This window comes from Mus pahari, chromosome 17 (genome assembly GCF_900095145.1).
Source record: "Mus pahari chromosome 17, PAHARI_EIJ_v1.1, whole genome shotgun sequence".
NCBI classification, from domain to species: Eukaryota; Metazoa; Chordata; class Mammalia; order Rodentia; family Muridae; genus Mus; species Mus pahari.
Genome location: NC_034606.1, coordinates 19,883,207 through 19,910,972, shown reverse-complemented (window position 1 = coordinate 19,910,972; position 27,766 = coordinate 19,883,207). Strand labels below are relative to the sequence as shown.

The 27,766-nt window shown below is 39.5% G+C and overlaps 1 protein-coding gene across 4 annotated transcripts in view; it reads left to right on the top strand.

The window, feature by feature from the left end:
* The window catches only part of Samd12 (sterile alpha motif domain containing 12), a 423,060-nt gene that overhangs the window by 34,110 nt on the left and 361,184 nt on the right, over positions 1 to 27,766 (top strand). For all 4 annotated transcript variants that reach the window (XM_021217112.2, XM_029547884.1, XM_021217113.2 and 1 more), the window contains exon 2: positions 9,718 to 9,896. In XM_021217112.2, coding sequence (XP_021072771.1) covers positions 9,718 to 9,896 — 179 coding nt within the window. The remainder of the gene's footprint in view (positions 1 to 9,717; positions 9,897 to 27,766) is intronic.

The window sequence follows — 27,766 nt, the reverse complement described above, 5'->3', positions numbered from 1 at the left end:
GGGAGGAGGGTATAGGGAACTTTCTGGATAGCATTTGAAATGTAAATAAAGAAAATATCTAATAAAAAAAGAAAAAGAAAAAATATTCGCCGGGCATGGTGGCACACGCCTTTAATCCCAGCACTTGGGAGGCAGAGGCAGGCAGTTTGAAGCCAGCCTGGTCTACAGAGTGAGTTCCAGAACAGCCAGGGCTACACAGAGAAACCCTGAGTCGAAAAACAAAACAAAACATAAAAAAAGAAAGAAAGAAAGAAAGAAAGAAAGAAAGAAAGAAAGAAAGAAAGAAAGAAAGAAAGAAAGAAAGAAAGAAAATATTTAATTAAAAAAAAAGTTTCATGAACTATCTTTAAACTATTACTGGTGACACAATGTCCTAAAGAAGTAATGGTCTTTGCTCTCAAGGTTTTCACAGTAGTACCTGCATTGATTCTACCTCTGGTAACTGTTATTTTGTTAACTGTATTCTTCATTTACTTCTTCTTATAAGTTAATACTGTACTTCTCTAGCTTTTGAGTCATGATGAATATATGAGACTTGGACCAGAATATTTTCTTAAGGCACGTTTTACCTTTTTTTCTCTTTAAGAAAAGCTAAATAGTTATCTATTGGTTAAAATGGAGTAATATGTTTTACAAGTCATAGAAAAGCTGCAGGAGATTTGACTGGTGGTGGCATAATAAGAGGGTGATTATTTTTCTTCTGTGTTATGAAGACTAACGGTTAGCATTTTGGAACAAAGTCTGAGTCCCTCAGAGATGTTCAAGCCTCTGTGACTATCTGTCCCTTGTTGATCTCTCATGTATCTAGCGCCACAGGCACAAATGTCTAGCCATACTAGACGTCCCCCGCATTTGAGGTAAGGGGAAGAGGTCAAAGTACTATTCAAATCGGTTCCTATTTGTCCTTTCCACTATTTCCCCCTCTCCCCAAACTCCTGTTCATGTCCTCTGCATTAGCATCTGCCCACAGCTGTAATTGTGGCTGGGGAATTGAAGAGGGAGAGCTTTGAAGCTCTATCACTGGAGTGGACAGAAGGCAAAAGTGCTGGAAACGTGTTTATATTCCCAAGGGTCTACAACAAAGAAAAGTATAACCTGTGTGATATTCAGATTTCTTTCTGCTAGAAAGTCTCTACTGAATTTGTGTTTAGAATGACTGAACCATAGTTATTCCTTAAACTGGTATTTGGAGAGTATCTACTTTGTGTATAGTATATGAGAGAGGTGTGACAGAAAGGCTGTTTCTTCCCGGTCTTCATCTCCATCTAAAAACAAGGCATGCACATGCAATTTTAAACAGGATACCCCAGTTCTAGAAGCCAATCAAAGGGACTGCAGTATCTTTATTTCTAAGATGGTTCATTCACTTAAAAACATGTATTGGATACAACTATGTACAACTATTTAGGTTCTTTTTCTTTCTTTTTTCTTTTTTTCAACAGTAACATCTCCATTCTGCTGCTGCTGATAAACATATCAAAAGAGCTCTGTAGTTCTGTCATTTTTGTCTATTGGGTAGGTAGTTTGGAAGCAACCTTTATCTGCTGTTCTGAAAAATGCAGAAGTGATTCAGAAGACAACCACAAAGAGCAGGATTGGCCTCAAATCTTCCCATCACGTCTAGCCTTTTCCTTAAACAATGACTGGTTATCTACTGTTAAATTAATGATTTGTCCAAACGCTGGATATGTAAAGTTCAACGAAGTGTAGTCAATCTCTCCTGGGAACTATTGGTAGTCTATGCAATCATTTTATAAGTATTTGCAACGCATAGCACATACACAGAGACACATTCTGGTCTTTTAATAAGAAAAAATATGAATGGTCAACATTGTTTAGATAAATACACAGAACTCAATACATAAAAGCTTAGTTCAAGCTTCACAGCATAAAGAAGACAACATTAATACTGCCTGAAGGGGCTGTCCGTACAAATAATGTAAGAGAAGGGAGTACAATGTAGAGACATCAGTCCAGCCAAGGCAAGGAAGCATACAGCATTTCAGGAAGTTACAGTGGAGCTATTACTAAGCCATTTCACCCTGAGGTTTTTCTGGGTTTTACTCATTGTCCCTGTTTATGGAAAAGCTTTGTCAAAACACAGGATTGTCGGATGTGAACAGAGCTGTATTCCATTTCAAGTGAGATATCCGGGTTCGGAAGGATTGGGAAGTTGGGTGACTTTTTAGCAAAATAGACCCTAAATCAATGAAGTTATGTGATCCATATTATGATACTTCTTATATCTATATATCATCCATATCTATGTCTGTCTATATCACCTATACCTGTATCTACATCTATATGTTACTATCAATTGTTATGTATCATTGTGAGGAGATAAAATGAGACTAGCGTTTTCTTGTTTCTTACTATGACCTAAGTCACATCAAAATAGCATTGTCTAGAGATATAATTCTAAAAGGATGGAGCCCTTTTTAAGGCATGTGGCAGCTCAGTTTACATGTTATCTAGTTTGGAAGTGAATCCTTTTCCAGAAAATTTTGAAGTATTGTTAGGCTTGTTTTTTTCTTACACACACATACATGCACGCACACACACACACACACACACAGACACACTACCACCAGTATCATATACACAGACTCATACATATGCACACACAGAGAAACACATAAGCACACACACACATATATCGATACACACAATGTGTAGAATCCATAATAGTAAAAATGTATGAGTTGAAGAAACTCTGAAACCTTTGAATAAGAATATCTTTAAAAACTTTGCTTTCTAAGTAATGGTTATGATATTTGGGTCAAAGTGAAACTTAATATGAGTAGGATTTTTGTCATTTGTGTTGGTAAAATATAATTTATACCCTTGTAAAAATCCTGTATTATATAAGTCATTTATACTAAGTAACTGTCGCTACTACCTATCTGCAAAATCACTTTGTTATCCTAAACTGGAACACTACAGATCCAGCTCTGGAAACGCCCCCATCCACCCCTATTTTCTTCCACACCCCGGCCCTGAGGTAACAATTATTTTTTAACTTTGTGGATTTGACTGCTCTGAGTACTTATTATAAGTGGATCCATGCAAGCTTTATTCTACACAATTTTTTTGTCCTTTTATTTGATTTTTCTTTCTTGAGATAAGATCACACTCTAGTTCAGGCTGACCCAAAATTCATTATGCAGCCTAGGCTTCAACTTGAGAGAATTCTCCTGCCTCAATCTTTCAAGTGCTGGGATTACAAATGTGAGTCGCTACACAGAGGTAGAGTTGTCCTGTTGGGACAGCCTTATTTCATTTAGCACAGTTTCTTCGGTGCTCATCCATGTTATTTTATCTATGAAGATTTTATTTGTGTTTAAGGCTAAACTGTAACCACTCTGTGTTTGTCACACTTTCCAGTCCCTCTTCTGTCCATGGCTATTCTGATTGTCTACTGTTTTATTTACCAATATCACTGCTTTATTCTTATTTATTTTTGTCACTCCTCAGCATCAACCCCAAATTTTATATTCTCTTGATATCTGCTCATGCTATTCCCTTTTCAGAAGATCTGTTCTCTTGTTTGATAAGCCAGCCTATTACCCTGCATGTCCGTCTAGACTGCTTCTTCAGCAATATTGATTATACTGTTTCATACAACTGTTCTCCATAGCTCGGTGCCCGAGGGATACAGATTTGTCATTGCATTGATGTGTCTAACTTCCCTACCACAGCTGAAAGCCCTAGAACAGATATACACCATCCTTTAGTAATCACCATAGTTTCCACGCCCAGATCTCAAGCATGGCATATAACATAAGAAAAGAAACAGTCCATGCAGTTTTTACCACAATTTCTCTGTAGTACAGCTTGAGGTCAGGCATGGTGATTCCACCAGAGGTTCTTTTATCATTGAGAATAGTTTTTGCTATGCTAGGTTTTTTGCTATTCCAGATGAATTTGCAAATCGCCCTTTCTAACTCTGTGAAGAATTGAGTTGGAATTTTGATGGGGATTGCATTGAATCTGTAGATTGCTTTTGGCAAGATAGCCATTTTTACTATATTGATCCTGCCAATCGATAAGCATGGGAGATCTTTCCATCTTCTGAGATCTTGATTTCTTATTTTAGAGACTTGAAGTTCTTATCATACAGATCTTTCATTTCCTTAGTTAGAGTCACACCAAGGTATTGTCTATTATTTGTGACTATTGTGAAGGGTGTTGTTTCCCTAATTTCTTTCTGAGCCTGTTTATCTTTAGTGTAGAGAAAGAGCACTGATTTGTTTGAGTTAATTTGAGTTAATCACTGAAGGTATTTATCCAATTTAGGAATTGGCTGGTGGAATTTATAGGATCATTTATATATACTATCATATCTGCAAATAGTGGTATTTTGAATTCTTCCTTTCCAATTTGTATCCTCTTGACCTCCTTTTGTTGTCTAAATGCTCTGACTAGGACTTCGAGTACTATACTGAATAAGTAGGGAGAAAGTTTGCAGCCTTGTCTAGTCCCTGATTTTTGTGGGATTGCTTCCAGCTTCTCTACATTCAGTTTGATGTTGGCTACTGGTTTGCTGTATATTGCTTTTATTATGTTTAGGCATGGGCCTTGATTTTCTGATCTTTCCCAGGCTTTTATCCTGAATGGGTGTTGGATTTTGTCAAATGCTTTCTCAGCATCTAACAAGATGATCATATGGGATCCATCCCATATACAACCACTAAACCCAGACACTATTATATATGCCAGAAAGGTTTTGCTGACAGAACCCTGATATAGCTATCTCTTGGGAGGCTATGCCAGTGCCTGGCAAATACAGAAGTGGATGCCCACAGTCATCTATTGGATGGAACACAAGGCCCCTAATGATGGAGCTAGAGAAAGTACCCAAGGAGCTAAAGTGGTCTGCAACCCTATAGGAGGAACAACAATATGAACTAGCCAGTACCCCTCAGAGATGTGTCTCTAGTTGCATATGTAGCAGAGGATGGCCTAGTCGATCATCAATGGGAGGAGAGGCCCTTGGTCTTGTGAAGATCATATGTACCAGTATAGGGGAATGCCAGGGCCAGGAAGTGGGAGTGGGTGGGTTGGGGAGCAGGGAAGGAGGAGGGTATAGGGGGCTTTGGGGATAGCATTTGAAATGTAAATGAAGAAAATATCTAATAAAAAAGAAAACATGGACACAACAATCAAAGAGAATGAAAAATACAAAAAAGAGAAAAGAAACATTTGTTCAAATATAAAATAAATCACAAGTCATCTCTTTTTGCACAATTATGCCTTAAATCAGTAGGAGATTTTTCTCCACTAGTAAAATATTTGGTGTTCAAAATATAAGATAGTCTGTAAACCAGAGGAGCAGTATAGTTTCTTGACTTTCTATACACGTAGCCTTAGTTGTCACACCAATATTTAAATCTTCCATAATAATTCCCTCCTTGACTGTAAACCTAGCACTGATTTAGGTTTTTGCTCTTGGACTTATTTGTTTTAAAATATTTCTGACAGGTTTTGCTTTGTAGTCCCTGAAATTTCATGTCTCTGATATTTACAAATCAAATGATGTTCCAATGGCCTCTTCTAAGGTGTGACCTTCATTTCTGCTCATCATGTTCTTGGTGTCCCTTCTGCTTTCTTGTTTCTGTCTCATCCGTACCCCTACTTGTTTTCATATAAGTTATTTACTCAGTATAATGGGCTCAGATGCTCATGGGTCAGCTTTGAGACCCCCTTCATGTTTCTTTGAATTGTCTCAAATACGCTTCTGCTTAGCAGGTTTCTAGTCATTGCATCAATAGCATAGATAGATAGCTTGAAGTCTTTTCCTGAAGTTTTTCCAGATATGACATTGATTCAATTCATTAGCATTGAAAATTTCAAAATGAAGTGTTAAAATCCAAAATGTGTATTAGAACATCACTGTTAAAAAACATTATCACAGAAAACCGTCAGCATGGATGTGTATGTATCAAGCATGGTGTCAAGATCCCAGTTTGAAGACATCATCTCCTTCCATATGCACCTTCCCCTCAAGTGCAAGCCGGGTAATTGCTGTAGAAATTTAGATTAGGGTACAGATGGAATAAAACTTTTTCCTAAGGGAGGGGCTCATGGGAGCAGATGAAGGGAGTGTAGGTCTGCTTTAGTGAAAGGCAATAGGGCAAGAGAATCCACAGTGTTGGAGGCTCACAGCAGTTCAATGGTATTCCCATACCTGAATTTCAATGCAGAAAGCAACAGGGGATCATGCTGGAAGAGAAAGATCAAAGCTGGGCATTTTTCTTTCCCTCATTAATGTACAATTCCATCCCTTGTGAATCTACTATCTCCCTACCGAAGCACAGCTTTTTAGAATAATCACAATTTTAGTATATTTAATTGAATATTCATTTTAAGTAGGCTAGTCTTTGGAGATGAGAAGTTGATTGATATTAACAGTAATTAGTTTCATGCTCTCCCTGCTTCTCTTTGCATCACTGTAATTCGAGCATGGGAGTTTGTTCACAACTATCTGTTCTATACCGATTCTGTTGAGTATCAGCAGTGAATGTTTGGGAAACTGATCTGAGTTGAACTTCACTTGACCATCTCAAGGGTCTTAGTTCAATGATGAACATGTTATTCACTTTCAGCCAATGAGAAGTGCTTAAAATTTAGAGGAAGAGAAGAATTCGCAAAATAACTATGGCTAAGTTCTCTATTCTTCAATGTTAACACTTGAAGCATGTGACTCAAGGGCCTATATGTATAGGACAAAGGCAACGCTACCAATAGAGACATGGATACATGGACAGAGGGATAAAAGTCCTTTAGAGGACTGCTGAGCTATAAACTCCTCTATCTTGGGACTTGAACTTAGACAGAACCTTCCATTATAAACGCTTACAAGTCTCCTTTCTATTTAATCTAGTTTGGATATGCTCATCTCTAACTTAAATGCATGTGCATTCCAAATGACACTTGATCTTTGTGACCTTCAGCAGACACCTGTGTGACCTTCACTGACCATAACCCTTTTGTGCCTCATTTCCCTTATCTGAAAAATGAATATAATTATGTCTGGTAGAGTTTTTCATGAATATCATTTGAGGTTTAGGCCTGAGGGAGGGCACATGAACTGATCCTTGCTGAGAGTTTAACTTTGTGATGTGACTGTTCATTGCTTTTAGGAACACTAGAGTCTAGGGGAGGAGAAATCCACGAATAATGTCTATATCCAAATGGCAGGAAATTGCATGCCTATGTTCTCCCTTTCAAGCAGATGGTTTAGATTATTAGATATTTATTCTCCAAGGTACCGTGTATTCTATGAGAAGGACATGGGAAGGTATAGATAGCGGTGAAGACGACGGTTGGAAAAACATACAGAAAAGTCATATTAAGGGTGAAAGATGGGTAACATTATAAGCATAAAAACAGGTACTGAGTCTTTGAGTTGGGCAAGAACTTGGTAAAGGAAGAAAGGAAACTGGTGAAAAAAAGCAAGGTGATCAAGGAACATTTGGTGTGAATAGAGAAGCTGGCAAGATCAAAGAGGACCGGACTTGCTGGACCAGACGACATTTTCTGAATCATCTAACTGTAAAATGAGGCCATGAGAAAGTTTTAAGCAAAGGAGTCTCATGACATGATATACATATAAACATATAAACATGTTTATGGGTCTTAAGGGATAAGAAAAATGAGATGACTAAGGTTAGCAGTCTGACTGTGTGATACCTGTTTCGGTCTATGGTGGTGACAGAGGAGATGGAATTGAGGATGCTCTTGTATGGTTGTTTCAGTTCCAGCTAATGGTTTCACTGATAGATGGGAGGGGTTTGTGAATCTTTGAGACACTGAAGTCAAGAATGACTCCTCAGCTTTGGGGAAATCAATGGGCAGATTTTTGTGGTAGGCAAAGTGAAATTCAGTTTTGACCATGTTAAGATTGGGTATTTCCTGTATCAAAAGCAGTGGGAATTGGGTGCCTGTTAATAAGAAAATGAAGAATGGGAAGAATCTGCCCAACCTCACTTCTATTGGGAAGTATTCTCTCAAAGTCATTCTCCCTGTAAAAGTCTTCAAAGAGTCAGTGAGAGGAGTGGGAATCATAGCCTGGTTAGAGTGGATAATGAAAAACACTGTATGTACTATGTAAACTTACAGAGGTGACTAACCAATGAGAAAAAATGAAAAGGGGGAAAGCTAATGATCATCTAATATGGGAGATTGTCAGTGAATTAATGTCCTAATGGAGGTAAAAGGGAGGTTTTAGTATTTGATTTTGAACCATCTAAGATCAAGGAGCTGACCGTGAGGATAGGAATTTAAATCTTAAGGTTTGGAACACAAAAAGTCAAAATAATTTATTATGACACATCCTAAAACACAATTCTATATATGCCATGCGCTCATGTGCAAGTGGCAGTTGTCTAGGGGAAAAATTATTCTCAAAAAATTCATTGATGTAGCCGGGCGTGGTGGTGCACACCTTTAATCCCAGCACTTGGGAGGCAGAGGCAGGTAATTTCTGAGTTCAAGGCCAGCCTCGTCTACAGAGTGAGTTCCAGGACAGCCAGGACTATACAGAGAAGCCCTGTCTTGAAAAAACAAAACAACAACGACAAAAAAATTCATTGTAGTTTCTTATATAAGCTTGGGCACAGAGGAGGAGTGTATACATGTTTTCTAAATCAATAAATATCCCAAAATATGAGCTGTAAGTTTTATTGGTAGAGATATTCATTTTAGATGGTTTCTTAGTCAAAGTTTCTATTCCTGTACAAACATCATGACTAAGAAGCAGTTGGGGAACAAAGGGTTTATTCAGCTTAAACTTTCCATATTGCTGTTGATCACCAAAGAATGCAGGACTGGAACTCAAGCAGGTCAGGAAGCAGGAGCTGATGCAGAGGCCGTGGAGGGATGTTCTTTACTGGCTTGCTTCTCCTGGTTTGCTCAGCCTGCTCTCTTATAGAACCCAAGACTACCAGCGCAAAGATGGTCCCATCCACAAGGGGCCCTTCCCCCTTGATCACTAATTGAGAAAATGCCTTACAGCTGGATCTCATGGAGGCATTTCCCCAACTGAAGCTCCTTTCTCTGTGATAACTCCAGCCTGTGTCAAGTTGACACAAAACTAGCCAGTACAGATGGTATAGAAATGAAGATAAGAAATTTGAAGCTATCAGGGCGTGAGTGGTCTTTCCTTTCCTTTCTTGTAGCAGAGATACCTTTAAAAAATCATTAGTTCATTTGTCTGTTCAGTTTTTACAATGTTTCCACCTGTGCATTAAGTCTAGGTTGAGAGTCTACCACAGGGACAGTATACATACATGCCCAATACATATTGGTTGAATGAATGCAAGAGGGTAGACTGCGTTAGTGGGTGTTTTATGACAAGAGGGATTCTGTAGGGTGCAGGGAATGAGATGAATGGAGATCAATAAACCGAACTTCAGGGTTGAAATAACTAATTGGGAGGCAGCATCATTACTGGTGCTCCATCTGAACTGTGGGCCTTAGCACTGTACTCAAAGTAAGTCTTTGGAATTGTGGGGATTGGGATTTATGCTTCCAAGCTCGGTTTCCCACAATGCCGTGTTTTTTCCTCACCCATGTTATGTCTCAGAGTCATTATATCACCGCTGAGCTCCCACACACCCTTTGTCCTTCCCACTTAGGCCTGATGAAATATTTTCTGTCACAGACACTTTCTTTGTATAACTCCTTTTCTGAGCTGTATTTGTTCATCTTTCTTAGCTCTCCACTGTGGTTTGAATCCACGGGGTATTGATCACCCTGCCCATGCTGACGGAATTAAACTGCAAATTGAAGGCGAAGGTGTAGAATCTCAATCCATTAAAAACAGAAATTTCCAGAAGGTGCCTGACCAAAAAGGAACCCCCAAGAGACTTCAGGGAGAAGCTGAGACAGCAAAGGTGAGCCCCTGGCCAATTAAGCACTCTTAAGTCTGTGGCTGGAGCCTTGCTAAGCCGTGGTCAGCCACAGGGAAGGGCTAATAATGCTCCTGCTAATCACTGATGTATCTGTGCCGTGTCTCATTGATAAATGATGATAGATGGCAGTGTTGACTGAGTTCCCTTCGGATGAAATTCAAACATGTTTGTAGCTGTCCCAAGGTACAAGGTCTGGACAGTGGATTATAGGAAAAAAAGAAGCCTCTCTTGTCTAACAGCAATAGAATTTACACCTTTCTATTTCCTTCCTTCCTTCCTTCCTTCCTTCCTTCCTTCCTTCCTTCCTTCCTTCCTTCCTTCCTTCCTTTGTCTTCTTTCTTTCTTCCTTCCTTCCTTCCTTCCTTCCTTTCTTTCTTTCTTTCTTTCTTTCTTTCTTTCTTTCTTTCTTTCTTTCTTTCTTTCTTTCTTTCTTCACAACTTACACAACTTCAGTCTTCATATTCTGTATCTATAAAGGACTCCTAAAAATCTGCTTCTCTTATTAGGATGAGATGAGCTGAGTAAATGATTTTTGTGCTTCTGAAAACATTTTAGCAAAAGCCTGATCCTAGGGGGCTTTTGCTGACAAAGGCTATTAATGCTAATAACTGACTTTTGTAAGTATGTGCATACATAGCAGATTTAGAGCACTCTTGGTGCTGGGGCTTATTATGTCTTTAATCATCCTATGAGTCAGACAATAGTAATCCTTAGTTGATGAAAACACAGCTGTTCTATTCTGATGGAGGGTTAGTTCTTAGTCTTTGACCTAAATGTAGGTGCAATACAACTGAGGAAGTATGTATTGAAAGTATACCAAACAGTGAGGTTTTGTTGAGGGCAGCCTCTTATAAAGGATTTCTCTTGTCCTAAAAAAAAAATGGTGTGTAAACACAGAGACCTACAACCAGACATTTTTTTTTTTGGGGGGGGGGAGGTGTGAGGGAGAGAGAGAGAGAAGAAAAACCTTAGAATACTCAGATGGAATTGGTGGCCTCCATCAAATCCCCACCCCCGACCCAGCAGAGCTCAGGGAAGTCACTCAGAAGAGGAAGCAGAAAGAATGTAAGAGTCAGAGGGAATGAAGGACACCAAGAAACCAAGGCTTTCTGAGGCAACATGAGCAAAGGTCGTGTGAATGCACAGAGACCCAGGCAGCATGCACAGGTTTGCACCAGGTCTTTTGCTTACAACATCAGGGCTTCCAGTTTGGTGTTTTTATGGGACAGCTGAGTGTGTGGGTGAGATTCTTGGGTTCTTTTCTTTCTCTTGGTTGGTCTTGTCCAAATTTGATGTGATAGTTTTTGTTTTACCTTGTAATATTTTATTTTGTTACATTTCTATTACTATCTCTTAGATGCCTCTTATTTTCTAATGAAAGACAAGAAGGGATTGGATCTTGATGGGAGGAGCAGTGGGGAGGAACTGGGAGGAGCAGAGGGAGGGAAAACTGTAATTAGGATATATTGCTTGAGAAAAGGATCTATTTTCGATGAAAGGAAAACAGTCATTGTATGGATTTTTGTATAAACTCAGTAACGATATCCATGCCAAGTGTCAAAGATGTTCATTTTAGCTTTCTCATTAGAAATTAATGAGGGAATTAATCTTTATAGACATTTGTTTCCTCTTTCTGTGTTTATTGAGTGAGTATGTGCAACCTTAGAAAGCGCACGTAAGCTCCCAAGAAAAACTGGAAGGAGGAAGGTGACCTGGCTGCTGTACCACGATCTTCTCTTCCAAATTATATTTTCTGGATTAAAATGTGATTTTGTTCTTGCTTTACCTGTAGCTATGAATAATGATCATTATTGCTTCCTCTCTGGCTAGATAATTAAAAGCAGATGACATTACTCAACGTGTACCTCTGGGTGTGAAGTAAGAACTGGCGAGTGATTGGTGAGGAAGATACTGTAATCACTTCTCGCTGAATATTTTTTGTGCAGAGAAATAGCTCCTTAAAGGAAACTGGTGGACCGTCTGAGTTAGGCTTGGGAGCAGAGCTGGTGATAAGTGAGATTTGCTGTGACATCTAAAGCTAATCACTCTGTGGTGTTACAGAGTTATTCCGAGGATATAAAGAAAAGTATCCGTAGGGTCTGCCTTTATTCAGAAAGATAAATAGAGCTTGCCAGAGTTAAAGGGTGTCTAAAATATTAAGACTCCCACTGGGGAACAGAGAAAATTAATTCTTGATATTTGTTTTATTTTACTTCAAATGTAATTACATAATTCTAGATTATATCTCTGTTCTTTAAAAATATTTACAGAAAATCGGTTCAGATCTTACATGGTTTGATTGCTTCTGAGTTCATGTTGAATGTGTGACTTTGTGCTTCTGGAGGAAAAAAAAAAAGTACGATTCTGTAAAGCATCCCTCTGCCTTTTCAAAACAATAGACCACATTTAAAAATTATGTTCATTGTAGTTTGTCTAAATCATCTACAGTGAAGCACAGAAACAAGATTCTAGGGTCTTCACATTGGCATGCTTAGGGGTAAACAGAGTAGAAATTTCAATCAAGCACGGACAGAATTTGCCCTTTCCACAGAGGGCTAACAGTTAAAGCTGGTTGATGGGAATGTACAGTGACAGTATCCTACGGTGATGACCGAGGGTCCAGGGGCATCACAACTTGATATCTGTTCCACACACTTGTTTTGTGAACATATAGACATGTTTGCGATTCCTCTTCTGTTGTTCGTAGAGGGTCGGCAGGACCATGAGACATCTTCTTTCCCTTTGCTAATTTGACCCCTTCTTACCTTGCCTATAGAACCTCTGGCATGAAAAGGCATTCAGATGTGCAAATGAGCACAGCTTATCTGGAGGTAGTTTGTTTAGTGGGTGTGATGTGCAGACCAGTGATTTTCTTTCTAGGAACTTGTCCTAAGGAAATAATAAGATACACAAAGGTGGATGTAGGATAATGGTCAATGCAACACTTCACTACATGAAAATACTAAAAATAATTTGTGTCCTTTCACAATACACTGGCTAAAGAAGCAATCTGTGTCCATCCAGAGGAAGAGAGCACTTCCTTTTCAGGGTGTAGGGGTGCTGTGTACAAGTGATGATGTTTTAATCTGAGGAAGGAGTGCTACTGCATGGTGTGTAAGGTCACCACATATGTAAAAATGTCCTTTGAATCCTTTGAATAAGGGCACCCCAGAGTAGGGGAGTGTTTGGTGTCTGTTTTGAGCAGTACATTATATTCACATGGAGGTGATGGGGAGGACTTGTGTTTTGTTTGATTATATTTATTTAAAAGACTCTTCCAGAAATTTGGTATTCATAGTTTCACCATGATTTTTTCTGCTTGTTAATGCTCTTCCTTATAGGCTGGTAAATTTCTTTGTGTGGCTTCTATTCCTGCTGGTGAGTTTGCTTGCCACAGGGGTAAAGTTTTTAATTCTTGTTGATAACTTTTTATTCATTGAGAAAGTGAGTTACTAGTAAGATCTTAGCCTTCTGTGGCTTGGGCCGTAGATATCATCTAATGAAGTACTAATTTTGCATTTGTCCCTACCTGGGGATCTGATGTTCTGTCCAGGTTTCCTGGTCACGTTATATATTGCCTTAATGATTATCAGCTTTTGACCTGTTTTGCAAAGTGTATATTTCGTAGGCTTTACTTAGGAAACCCTGTTATAGTTCCCTACATTAATTACATTTTTAAGACATATATTTAATATGTGTGTGTGTGTATGTGTGTGTGTGTGTGTGTGTGTGTGTGTGTGTGTGTGTGTAGAAGCATATGAGTGAAGGTGCCACCAGAAGGAAGAAAAAAGATGTCATATCCTCTGAATCTGGAGTTACAGGTAATTGTTACCCCATTCTACATGGGCTTTGAGAATTGAACTCGATTACTGTGTAAGAACGTTCAATCACTGAGCCATCTCTCAAACCCAATTATTACAAACTCTTAAGCAATGTTAAAACCTGTGTGAGGATTGTAACATGGTTTTTATTGCATTATGTTTGTAGTTTTTCATAATTTTAAACATCATAGATATAGACCCTTCCCCACAGGGTTCAGGGAACCCCACAGAAGAGGAGGCAGGAAGGTTTTAAGGGCCAGAGGAGACGGAGGACAGCAAGAAGTCAAGGGCCTCTGAATCAACATGAGCAAAGCTCGTAGAGACTCCCAGAGATGGAGGCAGCATGCATAGGGCCTGCACTGACTGCACCAGGTCCTCTGCGGATACAGTAAGGCTTCCAGTTTAGTGATTTTGATGGGATTCCTGAGTGTGTGAACAAGTGTGCCTCTGATTCTTTTGCTGCCTTCTCTTGGGTTGTTTTCCTTCTGTTTGTTTGTCTTGTCCAACTCTGACAGAACATAGTCTGAGGTTTAATTTATCATGTAAAATTTTTGTTCCTTAGAAGCCTGGATGGATCTCCAGGTGGGGCAATCTCTGGATGGCCTTTCCTCCAGTCTCTGCTCTACACTTGAACTCCATATTTGCCCCTGTGAGAACTTTGTTCCCCTTTCTAAGAAGGACCAAAGCATCCACACTTTTGTCTTCCTTCTTCTTGAGCTTCATGTGGCCTGTGAATTGTATCTTGGAGTTTTGGGGCTAATATCCACTTATTAGTTACTGCATACCATGTGTGTCCTTTTTTAACTGGATTACCTCACTCAGGATATTTTCTAGTTCCATTCATTTGCTTCAGAATTTCATGAATTAATTGTTTTTAATAGTTGAGTAGTACTCCATTTTATAAACATACCACATTTTCTCTATCCATTCCTCTGTTGAAGGACATCTGGGTTCTTTCCAGTTTCTGGCTATCATAAATAAGACTGCTATGAACATAGTGGAGCATGTGTCTTTGTTATGTTGCAGAATCTTTTGGGCATATACCCAAGAGTGGTATAGCTTGGTCCTCGGGTAATTCTATGTCCAATTTTCTGAGGAGCCACCAACAATGGAGGAGTGTTCCTCTTTCTCCACATCCTTGCCAACATCTGCTGACACCTAAGTTATTGATCTTAGCCATTCTGACTGATGTGAGGTAGAATCTCGGGGTTGTTTTGATTTGCATTTCACTGATGACTAAGGATGTTGAAAATTTCTTTAGGTGCTTCTCAGCCATTCGATATTCCTCAGATGAAAATTCAATGTTTAGCTCTGTATGCAATTTTTAATAGGGTTATTTGAGTCTCTGGAGTCTAACTTCTTGAGTTCTTTGTACATTTTAGATCTTAGCCCTCTATCAGATGTAGGATTGCTAAAGATCTTTTCCCAATCTGTTGGTTGCCATTTTGTTCTATTGACATTGTCCTTTGTCTTACAGAAACTTTGGAATTTTATGAGTTCTAATGTGTTGATTCTTGATCTTAGAGCATAAGTCATTGGTGTTCTGTCCTGAAAATTATTTTCAATGAAAGAAAACATACATAAAGATGTGGATGTTTGTGTTTATGATTTTCCTAATTCTGGGACAATTATTTGTAACAGGTTCTTTATCTCAGAAAGCAGTGAAGGAACAGCTGGCTGTAATTGCCCAGCCTAAACCAGCAGTCAGCAGCACGTTGCCAGTAGCACCTAATAAAACACAGCGATAGTAACAGAATATCCCACTGGGTCTGAAAACTCACTGTCGGAAAGTCTTCATCTTAGGTCACAAAACTGAACACAGTTGAAAGGTGGATCTTTGGAAGATATTGATCGATGCAGCTCATCAGGATTTGCTCAAGTCTCTGGAAATCTGTGCCAAGAAGATACACAGCATCCGAGCAACCGAGTTCCAAAGTCAAGATCCAGAAATAGCACTCTAACTCTGGAAGGGGGGTGTACAAGGCAAGGAGTAGAGTAGGTACAGCGTTCTTATTTCACAGGGAGATCCAGAAGGTTTTCAAAGGCACCATTGCCGTAACTGTTTGGACGGGTATGACTCTCTGACATAGTGAAGGCTCAACCTCTATCTCATCAGCGTTCTGTACCATATAAGGCGAGTCAAAGTGTAAGCAGATTAGGTAGCAGTTTCCAAGGAAACAGCCCTGTAGATGGTACATCCTGCAGGCAGGCTCAGACCTGAGGTTCTTTAGCCTTTTTCCCATGAAGCATTTGGTAGAAGACTGGTAGGGAGGTTACTTCATTGATTCCATGTAGAACTTGACCTGTGCTTGGGAAGTGTAGGACAACTCAAGGACACAGCTTCGAGGATGGATGGTGCCCTCAGTGTTGACTCCTAAGCATGTGTGGTTCAGGTGTGTCAGCAGAGATACTCAGGTGTGTTCAACATAAGTCTCATAGAGTCAGGGTGTGCATGGTGGCAGCCAAGACTGGAAAAAAATTGGTTACGGCCAGGTATATGGCTCTTGAATGGAGGGTATGCATTTATTTTTAACAGAATTGTCCAGTAAAAGCAGTCACTAGAAACTTGTGACTATGGAAATTTTTAAAAATTGAATAAAGTAATAAGAGCTAATTTCTTTGGTCAGAAAGCCATGCTCCAGGCTTGTGATCATGACATGTAGCTAGAGGCTCTGTCTTGTCCTATGTGTGCATAGATCACGGTCATCAACTCAGGAAGTTTTTCTGTAAAGAGCTGCCCTAACCTGCAGAAATCTATGGAGTTCTCTGAGTATAGAGGTGAGCCTAAAGACTGACAAAGGTTGATATTCTCTCTGAACCTTGTCCTTAGTCCTAGGTAGATTTATGTTCCAGTCAGAACAAAATTTATTAAAATAAGCAGATGGCTCTTTTGCAAGGGACATTCCTTAATGCTCTGGCAGTTGACAATCTGGCTTCATCAGGAGACTGAGGTAGGTAGATCTCTGAGTTTGAGGCCATCCTTGTCTACAGAGTGAGTTCCTGGATAGCCAGGGCTACACCGAGTACATGGAGAAACCCTTTCTCCAAAACAAAACTAAACAAAACAAAACAGGTTTTACAAATGATGATGGAATGATGAGTCTAGAGGCAGGCAGGAATCTCACTATTTCTCATCCTGGGATTCTGGTCTGTGTCCTCACAAGAGCCATAAACAATCTTTGGGAAAGTAGATGCTCTTGATTTTTGAATTAATTTTCTATGTGTTTCTTGGGAAGGCCACCTGGTATATTCTTAGACTTCTTTAATATGACTTTTAAGAATCTTTTTCACCTCCCATAATGCTATTTCAGAGGTGAGTTTTTGATTGTCCCTCTCATTTATAGTTCTGCCTCATATTTATGTTTACAACATTTTCACCTCTGTTTTACAATTCAGAAACCTGGGAATTTAAGTAGTTCACTAAAATTTAGTTTCTGTTTAATAACTGCAGGAAGAAAGACCAGAAGTCTCAGTTTAATAGCTCTAAATTAGGGGGTTTTATTGCCTAGACATTAAATGAACAAATGATTTATTTATTTGAAAAGAAAAAAATACAGTCTGTTGCACGTAGAAGCTGGCCAACCAGCACAAGAAGTTAAAATGCTGCATGTATTCTTTACTCTTATGAGAGAAACACAGTAATCTTGATTGTTGTATTATATAAGGGAGAAAAAATACCAGCATCTGAAACAGGGAATAATTACCTCACTTGGCTTTCAGATACATTATGTGACTCTTTGGCAGGAGATAGCCTTTTCTCGTTAGGCTAATATTAGATTTGGTTTGTATTTCTTTGGCACAGAGTTAAAGGAGCTGGCTTGGAACTTGGTGCTAGAGGCAAGAGAAGAAAGCCTGGTGTTGTGGATAAGCCACAGGCAGATAGATGAGAATGGACTGTGGGGTAACTGGTCTAACTTTGTAACAATGAGCAGAAGTCATTAATCTAGTATCAAAGCAGACAGCTAAAAGAACTTTGACTTGGGTACAAAGATGAAGAGTGGGTTGTACTTAACCTTGATCACATTACATTGTGCAGTGGTCTCTGAAAAGATCTGTGGCAGTTTGGGAATAGAATGATGTCATTCTTGGCCCTCTGTACCTCTTGGCTCAAGGAACAAGAGTGTCTCCACGTAAAGCTGCCAACTCAGCGTAATGCCACCAGTGATAGGAAAGGATGTAATGCATGAGACACATAATGAGCACGTGTTTAATGAATTGTCTGAGGGTCAGAACAAGAGTGAAAAGCAAATGTGACTTCATGTTGTCTGAGTCCCTCGCCACAGCATCACCACTACATTGGCTATTGGGAGACATCTCAGAAGAAGCCGCAGTCAACTTTCATTTGGACTTGTGTTTATTACTAATGTATTAATCTCTGAAAGCATCACCATAACTATGGTACATTTGAACCATGGATTCATTGTATAGTCATAAAAGAGAAACCCTCAAGAGCATGTTCATCCTATTCACCACCGAGGGAACTGAGAAACAGAGGTGAAGTGGGGCTTCTGCAGACCTTGTTGCTTGGCTGTAGCCCAGCCTACCTTAAAACACAGTTCTCCTAAGTGCAAGATCCAATGCTTAAAAAGCAGTAGACAACACATGCACTGGTGGTACTTTTCGGGTGGACTAAGACTGCATGCAGTGACACTTGATTTCAAAATCAAGAGTGAGCCTGTAAGAGCACCAGGTAGTGAGTGACCCAGAGGATCCATGCGTATCTCCAATTACACATTTGAGACAGCTCAGATGGTGCTAAGAAGATGGTGTTTGATCTTCATTTTTGACTCGGGTTAAGAAGTGTTTGATCTCCAGCAGTGGTAGCTGCTGGCACTCTGCAGAAGTGTTCTTTTTTTTTTTTTTTTTTCTAGCCTAAAACTCTGCAGATCCATGCAACACCCAAACCTGGAAGTTCTAACAGAATTGTTACCAATTTGATTAAGAGGTTTCAACATTGCGCATCTCTATATGAAGGCCAGTTTTCACAGACAAACTCAGCAAGGTTCATGATAGCATTAGATACATGATGCAGTTAGAATGAAATTACCCTCAGTTCTTGACAGAGGGGCCTATAGAAAACCTAAAGGAATTAAGTGTCCTGGACAGCCCTTCCAAGGGAAGGATTAAGCAACTGATGATGCAGAACTGCATTGAGAAAGGCAGGATGGTATAAGATCAGCATTCAAAGGGGAAGTATGAAGAGTTCATTCTTTGACTACACCTGTAGCAAGAGGGCTGACGCAAAAACAAAAACAAAACAAAACAAAAAAAGGCTGATGCAAGTGCTTGGTTGTTGACAAATGCACATTATTTCTAAGGAGATACAGTGATTTATTATTTCATTCATTCATTCATTCATTCATAATTCATTCATTCATTCTCTCTGTTTACATTGTGATATATCTTAATCATAAAATGCATATTCGTAGTATGTTTTTCTCATTACTTCTTGTTTTCTTTCCCTAGTCTCTCATACCATAGTTGCTGTTGAACTATGGCTATTTGAACTCAGGTGAATATTTAGAACAGAGATTTACAAGCTTTCTACTAAATGATCATCTAATAAGGACTATACATGGTAGACATTGATATAACATACACTATTGAAGAGGCAGATATGTTTCATTGAGTTAATAAGGAGTGTCTGTAATTAAAACACTTCTGTGACTTCATGATGGCACAGCATGTAGGCAGAACAGCTTGTTAGAGATGCCAGGCTTATATGCTGCATGCCTAGTGGTGTCCAGAGCTATGTGCAGATGAGGATGCAAAGAAGCATATTTTAAATTGTTTTAAAGAAACGGTCTGTTGGTTTCATCCTATTTTCTCAGTATACAAAGTTTTATAGCATGCATTCTGTTTGAACATAAAGTATAATAGGTGTATAATTGTTAAGACCAAAGCCACTGTAGTATAGAAATATTGTAGAATTAGTCCAATACCACTGGTGCATTGTTTTACTGTTTTGATATGAAGTGTCTCATGAAAAAGGATATATAATAAGAACTTGGTCAGCGAGGTTCTGGAAACCCCAGATCATAGGATAAACCTAGATGAAGTAGTTCACTGAAGACAGGTTTTTGGAATGTCTTGTCCATAGCCACTTTCTGTGTCTCTTTTTGCTTCCTTTCTTCCACAAGATAAACAGCCTCCGACACCACCCACTCATCTCACTCACCCTGCTGTGATTGAGAGAAACCTCAGAAACTGTGAACTGAAGTAAATCTTTCTTCCATGCAGTCATTTCTGTCAGGTATTTTATCACAGTGATAAACAAAACAAAACAAAACAAAAGCACCAACGAACAAGCAAACAAACAAAATGCAGCATACCTTGAGAAAGACAATGATTTTTACACTAATAAATTAGACTAAACTTGAATATCATGTTAAATTGTGAGAGGTGTGGACAGTTATATCATAAAGAAGTGACTTGCTCATTGGCAAGTCACATTCATTCACCAATTCCTCTTCTGGAGTCTGTGCATGTTTTCCCTTCACAGTCCTCATGGCTCTTCCTCACCTTCTCTTTCCCACTGAATGCATTAGTAGGTTCTTTCCAGCTTCCATTTCACTCCTGCTGTCTTTAGATCCAGTCCCTATAGAGCTGTCTCACTTGCTTAACATCCTTAATACTTTCCCAGAATGCTTCAGATAAAAATCCAAGCGTCTACCACGGTTGATAATAAATTTAAAAGCTTTGGCCCTGCCCATGTCCTGTGGAACCCAATTTGCTTCCTATCAGGTGCAGCTGGCAATCTGAGCTCTCAACAGAATTACCCTTTCATTTGTGTGAATATACCAACATAACTCTCTCTGGAGAATATAGGTATATGGAGAATAGTTGTATTCTGCCATGAGTTATCCTTAGATTTCCATTGGAAAAGCTAAAGATCTTGCTCTTGGTCTAGATCCAAAGTGCTTTCTGTCTCCTTAAGAAGGCTGTGCTGAAACCCTTCTGCATGTGCACATTACTTGCTCAGTCATTCCCTCTGCCATCACTCACTTTGCTGTCACCTCATGGCTGACTGTACTGGGAGAATGTATGTCTATACTGGTGTGTGTGTGGGGGGGGGATATCATGCACATGGCGCATACAAAATACTTGCAAAGTCCACCAACTATGTGCCATCCTCAACAAATCCTGGCTGTACCTCAGACTAGGTAAATAACTGACTGAAGACTGTGGCTAACTTTTCAGACCTGAGCCTGCTCTCTATCTACAACTCCAAATGTCATCCAAGATTTCAGATGGCAGAAGTCTTCCTGAAGTGTTCAGAGCCTTCAGTATAAGAGTCTCGGATTCTCCCTGTTCATCTTCTCAAACTAGTCAGCACTTGAAGAAACAGAAAGCAGAATCCTCTCCAAATGATAAGAAATTCTGATTTCAACTGGAAAATTAGGCCATCAGACATGGAGCAAGACCAGCAAGATGATTTCCACGACCAGATGAATAGCTTCCAAGTGTTACTTTGACAGGTCCCCTTATACACACAGTGGCCAGCTGGCGCTGCTGTTACAAAGTGCTGTAATCCAGGTTTCTTTAACAGTCGTCTTTTTCTTTCACATAATTCTAAAACTTAGGAAGGCTAAGTTCAACATGGTAGGTGACTTGTTCCCATGAGGATTCTCTTGGCTTGCAGTTGGCCATCTTTCTGCATCTTTACATGACAAAGAATGAGTGGGCTGAGGTCACCCTTCATAAAACAAAACTCATCTTCTATCATAACCTTATCAAACTTAATTACCTTCCAGATGGCCTTCTTTATCAAACATGGGGATAGGGCTTCGGTATAAGAATTTTCAATACACAAGCGTGCAGTCTTTGACATGTAACAACTAAGTGTTTTAGCTAAATGCCAAATATTAAATCAGTATTTGACAGAAATTGAATACACTCATAAAAATGGATGTCTGACATACAATAATAAATCTGAAATATTAAATCCTATTTATTATTTACTTATTACAACTCATTTATTGTAACTTAGTTAAAAATATAAAATCACTTTTTAAATTTGGCCTCAGAGAGCAATGGTAGTACCTTCCTAGAACTGCTACTTAGTGGATATACATTTATGACATTGAAAAATAAGCTCTTTCAGCTAGGGGTCAGGAAAGGAGCAAAATACACTTTCTGTGGACCCCTATAACAGTACTTCCAATGGCTATACTTCCAGCCCTAAGTCATTAAGCTTTGTCCTTATGAATAACAGTAAGACTTGGAGCCTGGATTTTTGAATGGTCATGTTACAGTTTGATTGAAGCATTCCATAAATTAAAGTTAGGGGCTCTTCTTGATAATACTTTATAAAAAGTCCCTCTAACTGATTTCCTTTGGTTACTGTCCCTTTATTTTTCTTTTTTAAGCAGTGCTTTCACAGATCCACAGTTAAGCCTGGTTCTTGGTTCACCCATCAGAATGATCTTACCAATGGTTCATGCTCACATCTTGCCTTTCGTATCATTAAGTATCATCCAGTCACTTACTGTTTCACCCAGATTCGAAGTCCATGACCTTCCAGCATGCTCTCAGGCCCTTGTGCTGTGTCCCCTGGCAAGTCCCTCCTGTCATCTGCTGCTGCACTTTTCAATGCCTCGTCTGTTCCTGCTTTAATCCAGGCACCTGTCCACTTCCAGGCCTTCATCCTAGCTGCACAGCTGTACTTTCAACTCTTGAGTTGTTCTGAGACAAAGCTCATGAGGCAGTTCCATTGAAAGGAAGGCAGACTCTTTTCCCAAGGCACCAATCTGTGTCATATCATCCTCCCCTATGCTTATCCCTTTCTATAAGTATATGTACTTTGTTATTTATTGTACTTATTATCTGATGCCACCATCTGCTAGACCACAAACCCAGTCTCATAGCCTTGAGTATCCCAACCTGAGAAATACTTGAAAAGGCACAGATATTTGTTGTTTGAGTGAATTCTTCCCATAACCACTACACATTCAATATTCAAATGGTAGAATTCCCCTATATAAAGAATCCTGGAAATTGCACTTGCTAAATTATATCTAGAATGCTTGTATTAGAAGGAATGATTCTATAATGCAACAATAAAATCAATGGGCATTCTTACTTGATTTATTGATAATGGTAGAGTAATTGGATCTATAAATTATCTATATTAGCAAATGCTCATTAGCTGTCCACTAATTCAGCACTTCCAAGAAGATAGTTAAAATGGCATTTGATTACTCAGCCTGCCCAAACCCAACAGTAATAGTAAAATCCTAGCTGCAGATATCTGAACAAATATCATAACTAAAGCTGAACTGAGTCCTTATTTATCCTCAAATAATTCATCTCTTTTGGCTCATAAATACTCAGGTCCCGTTCGCATGTCTCACTTGCATATTATATAGCTAATTTGTTTAAGGGGCAGGATTGTTCAGCTTTTTCCTAATATTTTACCAGACAACAACCATGAAATGTACACGTCTAAGTGGTAGGAAACACATGGAGACTGTCGGTGACAGGTCAGACTTGGAGCAGACAGGAAAACAGAAAATCAATGTTTAAATATGCTATCCAGCACAGAATTTTTGTAGGGGAGATGTCTCAGTAATTTATTTTAAATTGCCCAGACTCCAAGGACCTTGTGTCCAGCCTCTGTTCTGCCCTGCTATGTGACCTGGGGCCAAGTTCTTGGCCTTCTGTGTTTGTGTGAATTCTCATGTCCAGCGGTAAATGATGATATCTACTTCAATGGGTTGTCTCGAATCCTTGATGCTTACATATCAAATATTTAGATAGACACCAGGTATGTTCAGCAATGTGTCTCTACTGTTGTTATCCTTAATGTTATAGCCATTATCCTCAGGAAATATATATAATGTATATGCACACACCTATACTCCACACATATTTGCAAAGAATCTAAGTTCGCTGCCTTCAGTATGTTTTGTTTGCCTACAATTCTTTACAAGTAGAAATCCCAGACGGTTTTTATTTAACATGTCAAGAGTTTTTACTTCTCTGGAAAAACTTTAGCATCTGGAAACAGGTACCCTAGGTCCATACCTAGGTGAATATAAATAGGCTTTGCAGCTGCTGCTCTTGTTAGATGGACAGACAGCCTTTCTTGTTTGATACTGCTCATGTCTGATCCACCTCACTCATTTTGATTTCGACTGGGCTTCTATGGAGTGTTTAGTTTCTGACTCATGGTGTACAATATATTGACACAATACAAATGGGATAGGTAACCTTCTTTTATTTAGTGAAGATGGCTCTTACAGGCCTAAAAATACAAATGTTCTATATTCAGTAGCACATCCGAGGTCTTGTCTCAGGGGTATTATATTGTACAAGACAGAAGAGACAATACCTCAGGGAGACTGTCTTCTAGTAGACCACATGTCAAGCAAGTATTCTTATACAAAGTCTAATATACCTATGGGAGGAAACTAAGGTCTAGAAACTGAGATAGACAATAAAGATGGAATAATACATGGGAGAGAGATAGGGGAGGGATAAAGAAAATATTTTTTTTTCTGAGGTGGAACTTAGATATTGAAAGTAGGAAGAAATACGTGGGCATGAATCATGTTTAATCTGAAGGGACCCTGATATAGTGGCCTCTTGTGAGGCTATGCCAATGCCTGGTAAACACAGAAGTGGATGCTCACAATCAGCTATTGGATGGAACACAGGGTCCCCAATGGAGGAGCTAGAGAAAGTACCCAAGGAGCTGAAGGGGGCTGCAACCCTGTAGGTGCAACAACAATATGAACTAACCAGTATCCCCTGAGCTCGAGTCTCTAGCTGCATATGTAGCAGAAGATGGCCTAATTGGCCATCATTGGGAAGAGAGGCCCCTTGGTCTTGCAAACTTTATATGACCCAGCACAGGGGAATGCCAGGGCCAAGAAGTGGGAGTGGGTGGGTAGGGGAGCAGGGGCAGGGGTAGGGTATAGGGAACTTTTGGGATAGCATTTAAAATGTAAATAAAGAAAATATCTAAAAAAGAAAAAAGAAAAAAAAGAACAGAAACAATAACATCATGGAGAGATCATGAGATTGTATCTGAGGTTTTGTTTTTAAATCTTGTGTGTGTGTCTGTGTATGTATGTATGTGGTGAATATATGTATTGTGTGTGGTGTGTGTGTGTATACTTAAGGGTGTGGTATGTGTGATGTGGGTATGTGTGTGTGTGTGGTGTGTTATGTGGGTGTATGTGTGTGTAGTTTGTGGTGTATGTGCGTATGTGTGTTTGGTGTGTGGTATGTGTGTATGTGTGTATGTGTGTTTGGTGTGTGNTATGTGTGTGTGTGTGTGTGTGTGTGTGTGTGTGTTCCACTGTTCATGCACTGCATTCAGGAGTCAAGCCTACCATATGTTCTGAGGATGAAACACAAACTGTCAAGCTTTCAAGCTTGCATGGAAGATGCTATTCCTGCTGAACCATTTTTCTGATCCAGGTCTTAGCTTTTATTTATTTATTTATTTATTTATTTATTTATTTATTTATTTATTTATTTACATCCCAAAAGCTGCTTCCTCTCCAAGTCTCTCCCCCACAGAGTCTTTTTCCACATCCCCCCTCCCCTTCTCCTCTGAGAGGGTGGGCCCCTTGGGTATTCCCCCTCACCTCACCCCCTCCCAGGGGTATTTCTCCATCCTGGTACATCAAGGCGCTACCAGATTAGGTGCATCCTCTCCCACTGAGAGCAGATAAGACAGCCATGGAGACTGAGCTGCGTGTCTGCTCCATATGTGCTAGGGGGCTAGTTCATCAGTGAAGGGGTCTAGGTAGGGGAAGGGTTTACAAAGAGAAGGCTCTAGCTGATGTTTAGAGAGTGGACAAGGCCAGGGCAATTGTAATTTCAGGTGAGCATTGACAGTGTCTAAGAATAAGTCAATAGAAATGAAGAGAAATAACAAAAGCCAAGGATATTTTGGAGCTAGAACTGGAAAGTTGTGATTATTTATAATCTACAAGGCAAAGAAAGTAATTAAGGATTCCGATGAAACTCTCACTTAAACAGCGAGCAGTCATTGATATTAATTAGTTATATAGGGAAGATTGGTAAGGGAATGAATTTTGGGGTAGGGAGAATCAGAAGTTTATGTAACCTTGCTAATTCTATGATTCCCGAGTAGAAAGATGCCAAGTACAGCGTTTCATTTGAACACAGGTATACAAAGTCTTTGCTCAGGATGAAGATGAGATGTCGCCTTGTCATGTTTGTTACTGCAGCATAAACTTTTAACCTAACCAGATCAACCCAACTGGTATGTTGAAAGGATTTTATATTATTTGCTGTTCCGTACTACCTCACTATCAGACAAACACCTTGATGAATCTCAGGGCCAGATGCCATCCTTGACAAAGAGTGGATGCTTAGCTGATATTCCCAAGTCAGAAGTAATCACATTTTTTAAACACATGGAGTATGTCTCTGTACGACCCCCGCCCCAATTGATTTTTTTCTTAAAACTAAATTACTGCAATAAATGTAAATTTCCATTTAAGATTTTAAAGCTTTTCTTCTCTTAGTACCCAGAATTTGGTACCAGTATCTAGCACTGGTAGCATGCAATTTCCTATGGGGCATGCAATTTCCTAGTGCCCCATTTGATATTTGCATATAACTGACAGCAATTAGCTGCTGCTTCCTCATTCTAGTGAAAGTGTGATTTCCTGCCCTGTGGTGAACGTCCACCCTCCCCATTTACCACTGATTGTTCAGCACCTAAAACAGGATTCACACTGTGTGTGTCTTTGTGTGTGACTGTGTCTGTGTATCTGTGTATATGTGTATATGATACATGTAGTGTGTATGTGAGTGCATGTGTGTGCATGTAGTGTAGTGTGTTATGTGTATGTGGTGTGTGTGTATGTGTGCATGTGTGTGGTGTGGTATTGTGGTGTGCTGTATGCTTATGGGTGTGTTTGTGTCTGTGTTTATATATGGTGTATGTGTGTGTATGTGTGTGTGAGGGAGTGGTATGTATGTTGTGTGTACATGTGGTAATATGTTTGTGTTTATCTGGGGTGTGTGTATCTGGTATATGTGTGTTTGTGATATATGTGTGGTGTGGTATGGTATGGTATGTGTCTTTGTGATTTGGTGTGGTATATATACACATGGTATGTATGTATGTGTATGTTTGTGGTGTGGTGTGAGAGGACCGTGTGTGTGTGTGTGTGTGTGTGTGTGTGTGTGTGTGTGTGTGTGTGTGTGTTCTTGTGAGCGCACTGTGGGAAGGTGGGGATGCAGTTTAATGTGCTTAAGTAATTGTTTTGGTGTGGAGAGCCTGGCCTATTTTCTCCTCCTGAATGCTCGTCTGGCATGCATCCTTCCTTAGTATTACTATCAACTTTCTGAGATGGAGAACTTCTCCTTGAATGACCTCCTTCTCCTCTCAGGCTTACTTGGCTAATATTTATCGTCAACATCTGGAGTTTAGTTATTTACAGCAGTGCTCATTACTGCACGTCTGTGAGTCACAGCAGCTCGTAGCTAGCTCTGCCATTTTGTTGCAGATGGCCCCCCTTGGAGTCCTGAGTCTTAAAACCATTTCTCAGAAAGCAGGGACTGCACATGATATTGAAAACTCCCAGATAATCCATGGGAAAGGAATGATAACAATTATAATAAACATTAAAAGTCATCAAATTCAAAGTCTTCTCTTTTATTTATGAAAATATTCCTGGGTAAAGAAGCAAAATAAATGGCAAACCTGTAATTACTGTTATTGCTATTCATATTCCACTACATCTTCCTGTGTTAAAGGTAATACTTCACTCACAAACCACATCTTAGATATTTCAGTCATGGAAGAATGGTATTAATGTGTTTGAGTTAATTACTTTAGCTTAAGGGCTTCTTTTTTAAAAAATTATTTTATTAGATATTTTCTTCATTTACATTTCAAATGCTATCCCAAATGTCCCCTATACCCTCCCCCCACTCTACTCCCCTACCCACCCACTCCCACTTCTTGGCCCTGGCATTCCCCTGTGCTAGGTCATATAAAGCTTGCAAGACCAAGGGGCCTCTCTTGCCAATGATGGCTGA